Source organism: Chrysemys picta, chromosome 17 (genome assembly GCF_011386835.1).
Source record: "Chrysemys picta bellii isolate R12L10 chromosome 17, ASM1138683v2, whole genome shotgun sequence".
Classification (NCBI taxonomy): Eukaryota; Metazoa; Chordata; order Testudines; family Emydidae; genus Chrysemys; species Chrysemys picta.
The window spans coordinates 20,879,364-20,889,176 of record NC_088807.1 but is presented as its reverse complement, the minus strand read 5'-3'; the positions used below and the strand labels follow the sequence as shown (position 1 = coordinate 20,889,176).

General features: G+C 53.3%; 1 protein-coding gene across 1 annotated transcript; it reads right to left on the bottom strand.

The window, feature by feature from the left end:
- Nucleotides 1–291: 291 nt before the first annotated feature.
- Nucleotides 292–6,374, bottom strand: LOC135976213 (immunoglobulin superfamily member 1-like). Its single transcript, XM_065570951.1, has 4 exons — nt 6,182–6,374; nt 3,405–3,695; nt 1,411–1,494; nt 292–335 (listed from the first exon to the last, which is right to left on the bottom strand). The coding sequence occupies exons 1-4, from the start codon at nt 6,372–6,374 to the stop codon at nt 292–294; spliced, it is 612 nt and encodes a 203-aa protein (XP_065427023.1).
- Nucleotides 6,375–9,813: the final 3,439 nt, after the last annotated feature.

Sequence of the window (9,813 nt, the reverse complement as noted above, 5' to 3'; positions counted from 1 at the left end):
ATTTCTGCCACCCACAGACAGAGGGCCTGGAACAGCCCCTCCCCCAGCCCCACGCGGAGACGGGCCCATCCAGACCCCTGGGGGCCGGTCAGCGGGGCCAGCTCAGACGGGTTTGGCTGCACTGGTCCTTCCGGCTCCATCCTGATGATGCGGCGACACATCACTCGGGGTCACGGTGACCCCACTGCACTTCCCCACACACCCTGGGGGCACCCAGGCTGTAGTGGGTAGAGGCTCTTGGGGCGGGGGTCACCTCACCTAGCGTCCACCCCTCCTCCAGCTATGGGCAGCCTAGGCCAGGGTCAGCACCAGGACGATGTTGCCCCGGGTGTAATCTGGGGGTGACAAAGGGAGGACGGGGGTGTCAGCAGCTGCTTCAGGGGGTGGAGCAGGGGGGTCTCCATCCAGCTATGTGGAGAGGGGCCCCCAGCCCCTTTATGCCCCCCAGAGCAGAAAAACACCACAGCCCTGTATGCCCATCCACCCCCTCTATCTAATCTAATCTATCCCCACCCAGCCCCCTCTGTCCCGGAGCACGGGAACAGGGGGCTCAGGCAGGCATGGCGCTCCCATTTTTTACCGGAGATAAGGGTGGGAAAATAATCTGATAATTTGGCAACACAAGCAGAGGGTGCAGCTGCTCGTGGTGAACAAGGAACCATCTACAAAATGATGCCTGCAAAACGGCAAACACCAACCAACACTCTCATCCGGAGCAAACAAGGACACCTACTAACAAGCAAAAAAGGAACAAGAAATGCGCTGGGCAGAGCATTTCAAAGAATTGCTGAACAGGGAGCCACCTGAAGAGGGAGCAAACATCCAGGAGGCAGAAGAAGAGCTTGACATGAACACAGACACCCCAACTAATGAAGAGATCGTTCAAGCCATCAAATCCTTTAAAAATGGGAAAGCTCCTGGCAAGGATAACTTGAATGCAGAATTGTTCAAGGTAAATCCTAAATTAGCAGCATATATCCTGGCCCATCTATTTACATCAGGGGAAAAAGTGCCAGATGCGTGGACCAACGGGGTTATAGTTAGTGAAGATACCAAAGAAAGGAACTCTCAGTGACTGTAATAACTGGCGTGGTATCACACTTTTATCTGTGCCGAGCAAAGTGTTGTGTAAGAGCCTAGTCCAGCGTACATCAGAGGCAGTTGATAGCGTTCTCAGAAAAGAGCAAGCTGGTTTTCGGAAAGGGCGTGTGGATGCACAGACCAGATCTTCACTCTACAAAACATAACAGAACAGTGCTTAGAATGGCAACAGCAACTCGACATACGTTTCATAGACTGTGAGAAGGCTGTTGATAGCATTCACAGGACCAGCCTATGGCGTATTCTGCAGGCATGTGGAATTCCTTTCCATATCATCAACGTCATCAAAAGCTTCTATTTCAACTTTACATGCAGTGAGCTCGGTTTTGAAGTCAAAGCAGAAGTACGTCAGGGATGTGTCATGTCCGCAATCCTCTTCAACATTGCCATCAACTGGGTAAAGTGGCGTACAACAGAAGACATGCCAAGAAGCATTAAATGGACACTCTTCTCATCCCTTGAAGACCTGGACTTCACAGATGATGTCGTTCTCCTATCACATACTCAACACCATATACAAGAAAAAACAACTCGACTCAATGGATTCAGCCAGCAAATTGGACTGAAAATCAACCACAATAGGGGATATCATGACGTTTAATATTGCCTGACCATCACCAGTACGGAGAGAGGATTATGTTCTCACCAATGTAGAAACATTCACATGCTTGGGCAGCACCATCAGCCAGGACGGTGGAACAAGCCAGAACATCCGGAACAAAATCAGTAAAGCCAGGAACACCTTCAGGAGCTTAAATACAGTCTGGAAATCATCAAAATACAACACCCACACCAAACTCAAGATTTATCAGAGCTGCGTACTTTCAACACTACTTTATAGTGCAGAATGCTGGGGAATGAGAAAGTCTGACATGGCCAAACTGGCTTCATTCCATACAACCTGCCTCAGAAAACTCCTCTGTATCTTTTGGCCCAGAACCATCTCAAACCAAGATCTATTGACACCGTGCAGCCAAGAGGATCTAAGCAGGGTCATTGCCAGGAGGTGTTGGAGATGGATCGGTCGTGTGCTTCGGATGGAAACTGATTCCATCACCAGAGTAGCAATCAGATGGACACCTGAAGGCAAGCGAAAATGAGGCCTCCCGAAAACAACATGGTGAAGAGCTGTGGAAGCCGAGCTGAAAAACCTGGGGCCCAGCTAGGGAACCATTGAAAGACTTGCCAGAAACAGACAGGAGTGGAGGAGCTTCGTCACTGCCCTAAACGCCAGATGATGATGATGATGAAGGGCGGGCAGGAGGGGGACAATCAAGTGGTGTCAGAGCAAGCAAGATTTGGGGGATTTAGGTGCTGGGGGCGCTGGGCTGCAGGGGGCTCAGTAGGGGGCGCTCTCCCCTGGCAGTCAGGCCTGTCCCTAATGCCCCAGCGTGGCACTAGGGGGTGCTGTCTGAGTGATCATTTCTAGTTTCCCCCCCCCCCCCGCCGCCGCTGCCCCTCACAGTACTATGGCACCAGCCAGGCCTGGCCACACTGACTGAGGCCAATGGGCCCATCTAGCCCGGCATCCCGCCTCCCACGCTGGCTGCTCCTGGCTGCTTCACAGGGAGCTCCAGCCCCAGGGCCACTGATGCCCCCAGAGAAGCCTCTGGCCACCCCATTAGAGGTGGGTTCGTGTCCGAAGCAGGAGGCTTCTCTCCCCTTTCAAATCCATCGGTGAGTTTGGGGGGGAATCACTGCCCCTGAGAACAGCCTCCGTCCCTCCCCTTGGGCAACCACTGGGGGAAGCTGCCCCATAATCTGTGACTCAATAGACTCCCCCCCAGCCCTGGTACCTGGCCCCGGGCTGCCCGGGCAGGTGGGAGCCGGCACCGCTCCAGGCTGGGTCAGGGCGGTTCCTCCTGCGGGAATAGAACCAGCATCCATCAATGATCCTCCCTCCCACCCTGTGACTCAGCATCGATCATCAGGGTCCTTCCCAGGTGTGTGTGGGGGGATTTTTGTGGCTGGGACCGTTCTGGCTGGGAAGCTCCTGGGCCCCAACTCCTCTGTGCGTCCCCTGAACAGGGGCCACCTGAGGGAGCATCCCCCTGGGAAAGGCCCCTGCTCTGCCTAGGGCCGGGGTCTCCCTTCCCTCAGCCCCAAACCTCTAGCAGCTGCTGCTCCTCCCTGGCTGGAGACCCCCTAGTGACTCCGTCCCAGCTCCCCAGCCGGTCGGCCCCTTTGCTGGGCCCAGGGCTCAGGGCAGAGCCTGGCTTTGAGCATCCCACCAGCACAGAGACCCCCATAGAGAATGGCTGGGTGTGGGGCTGGGAACGGGGACGCTGAGCCGGGGTCCTCACTTGCTACCAACAGCTCCTCGATATCTCTGGGCTCCAACCAGACGGGTGGGTCCGATTTGGTGCTATATTGGCAGCTGTAGCTCCCTGCATCTCTCCAGCTCACGTTGCGGATGGGAAACTCATCAACATCCGCATCTGGTTCCACGTCCTGCAGCACATTCCAGTTTCCATCTTTGTACAGAAGGAACCTCATGTTCTGGTGCCGACCCCAACGCTGGACGGTCACAGCTCCCCCCGGGCTAACCCCCCCGCTGGAGAGCAGGGAGATGGAGGGTTTGGGGTAGTAGGTCTCTGCAGTGAGAAAGAGACAGGCCGTGAGACAGACCCCGGCACAGTCAATGCACCCCGTCCTCACCGCACAGTCCCAGAGATGGGGCCCTTGGGAGAAAACCCAGCCAGAGGAACCTCTCCCAGATCCCCCCTCCCTCAGCCCCGAATCTCCAGTGGCTGCTACTCTTGTTACCTCAAAGGGGAGCCAAGGTAACTCTAAATGGATCAGGATGTAGGTATCGAGATGTAAAACAAGCCCCTTTTACTCAAAAGAGTAGACCCGTCCTCTGCCGTGTCTGTCACCGGTGGACTGGTCTGCAGGTCTCCCTCTCTCTTCCCTATGTGCAGTGCAAATAATAAAAACTGGCAATAGGTGAAGGTAGAAACAGGTAAGTGTTTTGGGGGGATACATTTACAAATCAGGGAAGGGGTAACTGTGAATAAACAGCAACTAGATAAACAATACAAAACAGTGAAACAGCCGCTTTAAAACAGGAGCATGAAGCTCAGGCCCAAAATACAAATCGCCCCGGCAACAACACATATAAACCCCCAACCCCCTATTTCTCTCCCTGTGTGGTCAGCACGTCGGGAAACAGTCTGAGGTAAAATTGTCCTTGGAGTTGCCAGTGGTGGGAAAAACCAGTTGGATCCAGTTATGACTGGGCCATGATAACAGTAAACAACAAGATGGCGGTCACAAGATGGCAGTTCAGACTCCATCTTGGATTGATGCTATATCTTTACAAACTATTTATTGGATTTAATATATACATATTTTAACAGATTATAACACTATAACAAAACACACCCAACACTCTCCCCTGGCTGGGGAACCTCCAATGACTCTGTCCCCACTACCCAACCAGGCATCCCCTCTGCTGGGCCCAGGGCAGAGCTTGGCTCTGAGCATCCCACCTGGGTGAGACCCTCTGAAGGTCCAGCTGGGTGTGGGGCTGGGAGAGGGAATGCTGTAGCTCCCTGCATCTCTCTGGCTCACACTGCGAATGGGAAACTCAGCCACGTCCCCCGCGGGATCCATCACACGCCATGTGTCCAGGTATACTGCTTTACTCAGAAGGAACCTCACTCCCCCACACTGACACTCACCCGCCCGCTGGGGTGCAGGGAGATGTTGGGTTTGGGGTAGCTGGGCTCTGCAGACAGGAGGAGACAGGCCATGAGACACAGACCCCAGCATGGTCACTGCGCCTCGTCCCCCCAGCCCGGCCCCAGTGATGAGGCCAATACAGGGGCCTGCAGGGAGAGCCTCCTGAATGCTTTCTCCCGACCCCAAGACCGAGAGAGCTGGGCTAGTGACACAAGAGACACGGCCCCCTCACACCTCTCAGCAGGGCAACGGTGCGGATCCATCTGCAAGGGGCCCATGGAGGGGTGGCTGGAGCAAGGCAAGGAGCGGCCGAGGGGACCTAGAGGCCAATTGCGTTTTATCTCCATCAGCTGGGGAAGGAGAAATCAGTTCAGTGGGGAATGATCACAAGTGAATCAGAGTTCGCTGGTGTAGCAGGAACTGCTGGGTAGGGTCACACTGAGAACTATTGCTGAGCTCGCCTCGACAGTAACTGCCATTGGCTGAATTCAACCCACTTCCTGGGCAACAATTTACATTCCTGGAGCACCAGGATCTGGCGTTAGAACGTCCAAGGCACTAGGCCAGAACCCACCGCTCTACGGTCCCTTCGCGGCTTCTCTGATTGCAGCCTCTGTACATCCCAAGTTTGCAGGGAAATTTCTTAGGACGGTTCGTTGCTGCTTAAGCCGATATTCAGGGTTTGTCTTATATACACACCTAAAACCCTCCACTCCCTGTCCCGACTTTTCACCCTTGCTATCTGGTCACCCTACTCCTGAGTTCCAGCTCAAATCAAGACAGTTTGTCCTCCATACCGTCTCTGTCCCTTCTCAACGGGACTTTCTCCCTGCCAGCTCTGTGCCTGGCACCCTTTGAAGACACAGCTCGGCCACTGGGCAGGGTCACCCTATCCACTGGCTCCCCGCTCACTGGGGCACTTCATTTCTGGTGCCGGTTGCTACCTCGCTGGTGGCTGGTGTCTCTCTCTCCAGGGGCTAGGCAGCCTCCCTCCAAACTCTACCAGCCATTTCCGAAGGGAGCGCTCTGGGATGCGGGGAGATGCTTCCTGCTGTCCCGTCTGTTTTCTTTCTCACTCTACTTCAGCTGCCTTGGGGTCCTCCCCACCACAGCTGTTTCATGGTTGTTTTTGAGGTATCCCCCCTCCCTCAGCCCCAAATCTCCAACAGCAGCTCCTTATCCCAGCTGGGAACCCCCCAGTGTCTCCGTCCCCGCTCCCCAGCCAGAAGTCCCCTCTGCTTGGCCTAGGGCTCAGGGCAGAGTGTGGCTCTGAGTGCCGAGATCTCCTGAGGGTCCGGCTGGGTGTGGGGCTGGGATCGGGGACGCCGAGCTGAGATCTCCTGAGGGTCCGGCTGGGTGTGGGGCTGGGATCAGGGACGCCGAGCTGGACCCTCACCTGCTACCACCGGTTCCACGGGATCGCTGGGCTCTGACCACATAGGTGGGTCTGATTTGGTGCTATATCGGCAGCGGTAACTTCCTGCGTCTCTCCAGCTCACGTTGCAGATGGGAAACTCAGCCACGTCCCCCACGTCCTCTAAGTCCTGCAGCATATTCAGGTTTCCAACTTTGTACAAAAGGAACCTCATGTTCTGGTGCCGACCCCGACACCAGATGGTCACAGCTCCCTCCAGGGCCACCCCGCCCCCCACTGGAGCTCAGGGAGCTGGAGGGTTTGGGGTAGTGGGTCTCTGCAGTGAGAAGGAGGCAGGCCATGAGACAGACCCTGGCACAGTCACTGCACCCCGTCCTCACCCTACAGAGATGGGGCCCCTGGGAGAAAACCCAGCCAGATAAACCGCTCCGAAATCCCAGAGATTCCTGGGAGCTACGACCGAAGCTGCCCGAGGACCTAAATCCAGAGCATCCTTCTACACCCGTCAATCTACTGAATGCCCCCCCTCCAGCCCAGTGTCCCCATCCCCGACCCTCCATGGGCTCATCTAGCCAGTATCTCCCCCCGGATGAGTACACAGCAACCACCAGTAGGTGCTGCATCTCTGGGTCCCCATAGCACTGGTGAGATGCGACTGGAATACTCTGTACGGTTCTGGTGTCCGTGTTTTAAAAAGGACGGTGAAAAATTGGAGGGGGGCATAAAAATCATCTGAGACTTCAAGAATGTGGCTTAAAGTGAGATATTTCAGGGGCTCAATCTCATTTTGCTGTGGATGAAGATTGAGAGGTGATTTGATTATGGTGGAGAAACACCTCCCTGGAGAGAAAATACCGAGTCCCAAAGTGCTCTTCAATCTAGCCGCAAAAGGCAGAACAAGAACCAGCGGCTGCCAGCTGAAGCCAGAGACATTCAGATTAGAAGCCAGGCACCAATTTTTGACAGTGAGGATGAAGTGGTGGATTCTCTGTATCCTGATGTCCTCACGTCACAACTGGGTGTCTGTCTGGAAGGCGTGTTTTAGTGAAACACAAGCTATTGGGCTTGATATGGGGGTAAGTGTGTGAAACCTCCTGGCCTGTGAAATCCAGATCAGATTAGGAGATCAAATGGTGGCCACGTCAGACCTAAACATCTCTGACTCTATGAAGTGTGCGGGAGGAGGGACAGATCCTGCTGTTTTACTGTTTCACCTGCTTGTTCCCTAGAATCACTAGTGAGCAGTGGGGTGATTTGGGGAGCAGCCGAGACACCCAAACAGGCTGGCCAGGGGCAGACACCAGCCCTGCAAGGGAGAGGTGGGCGTGGCAGTGACTTCACAAGGGCCTTGGGCAGGAACTCAGCCGATTGGGCAAAGGTGGTGATGCGGCTGTGACCTCACAGAGCTCCCTTGACATCAGACATGCAGTACAGGGGGGCAGGGCAGGGGGAACCTCAGAGACCCCTGTGGCCTTGCTGCAGCAAACCTCCTTCTCGCCGTCTCTCCTGGGGGGATTTGTGTTCACGCACCTGAGTGCTAAGGAGGAGCTTCTGTGGGAGTTTTCTCCTTTCCAGCTTGATTCTGTAGAACGCCGACACCCCTGTGGAGAAGGTAAGATTCTCAGTGAGGGCTGGAACATTTCAGTCTGATCCAAACTTTGCCAGCCGAGTGCTGGGCTCAGAAAACACAAGGTAAATTGGCAGGAAAATGTCCCACCTAGGAATCAGCTCCTTAATACCTGGGTAACTAATAGATCTCAAAATGTAATTGTAAATGAGGAATCATTCTCGGACAGGTGTCTTTCTAGTAGGGTCCTGCAGGGATCGGTTCTTGGCCCTACACGATTTAACATTTTGATCAGTGACTTGGAAGTAAATATAAAATCACGACTGATAAAACTTGCAGATGACAGACAGATTGAGAGAGTGGTAAATAACAAACCGGGCACGTCATTGATACAGAGCCATCTGGATTGTTTGGGAAGCTGAGCACAAGCGACATACCAGTTAGTTTGTCAAATGTAAAGTTATACCTCTAGGAACAAAACATCTAGGCTATATGTACAAGATGGGGGGCTCCATCCTGGGAAGCAGTGACCCTGAAAGAGACTTGGGGTCATGTTTGCTAATCAGCTGACCAGGAGCTCCCACCGGGACACTTTGGCCAAAACGGCAAATGCGCTGTTTGGATGCCTACACAGCAGAATCTCAGCTAGAAGTGGAGAGGTGCATTTGGCATTGATGTGACCACTACTGGAATATTGTGTCCAGTTCCGGTGTCCACAATTTGAGACGGATGCCAATAAATTGGAGAAGGTTCAGAGAAGAGCCACAAGAATGATTAAAGGATTAGAAAACCTGCCTGATAATGATAGACTCAAGGAGCTCAGTCTAATTAGCTTAACAAAGAGAAGGTTAAGGGAACAATATTTGCTAATGGGCTCTTCACTTTAGCAGACACAGGGATAAGAAGATCCAATGGCTGCAAGTTGAAACTAGACAAATTCAGACAGGAAATAAGGGGAACATTTTAACTGACAGGGTTTGGAACAATTTACCCAGGGTTGTGATGGATCCTCTATAACTGGCATTTTTAAAATCAAGATGGGATGTTTTTCTAAAAAATCTGCTCTAATTCAAACAGGAATTATTTTGAGAGACGTTCTATGTCCCGTGTAATACAGAAGGTCGGACGAGATGATCAGAGTGGATCTTTCTGGCCTTGGAATCTATGATTCACTGGGGCCTTTGGAATTTGTCCTTTTTCACTTGCCTTTACCTCCCTTCCTCTTGTCTTTGCGTTTCTCTTTCCTTGTCCCATTTCTCTCTGCTGCTCGTCTTCCTGACGAGGGTGGGGCTGTTCACCAGCTGTCCTTGTAAGAGGCCCTCACAAAGGGGGGGAGGGCGGGAATCGTGTGCGGATGGTGATCTCCCCCACAATGATCTCCTATGGGGACTGATGCTGTCGTCTGCCCGTCTGTTCCCTTGCTCAGCTCCCAGCCCCGGAGAGTCTCCACACGGATGGGCTGAGCTTGGGGTTCTCACTGAGTTAACAGGGCGGAGACTCAGGTCCCTGTTGGCTGAGTGCAGCGAGGCCAAAGGCTCAGTTCAATGGCATTTCTTTGTCTGTCTGTAACACGACAATTTTTGAAGACGTTAAACTGATTCCAAAATGTCTGGGCATCGGTGGGAAGAACCTTGTTGGTTTTGGTGACAATTGGAAAACAGCAGCACAGAAAAGCCTGATTTTCTGCACCACGCCCATTACATTGGTGCTGTAGGCAGAGGCGCTTTGTGACATCAGAGTTAACTCAGCCAGTCAGTGCTAACTCTCTCCAGGAGATTTGCATAATTCAACCCCATTGGTTAAGATGAGTCAACCTGCGGGTTTCAATGGGGAGATGACCCAGGCAGGCGGCAGGGTGAGGATTTACGATTAGGGTTAGTGGAGGGAGGGAGTGATGGGCGGGTGCTGAGTTGTGGTCGATGTCACAAGGTTACTGCTCAGCTCCTCTGTCTGCAGCGCCACATGGGCACCGACTGCTGAGGGGAAGTTTTTGTTGATCTGAAATTTCTAAAACAATAAGAACAGACGAGGAATGGCTCAGACAATTTGACAATAAACTGTAGTGATTGGGGCATTATCCCGTGCA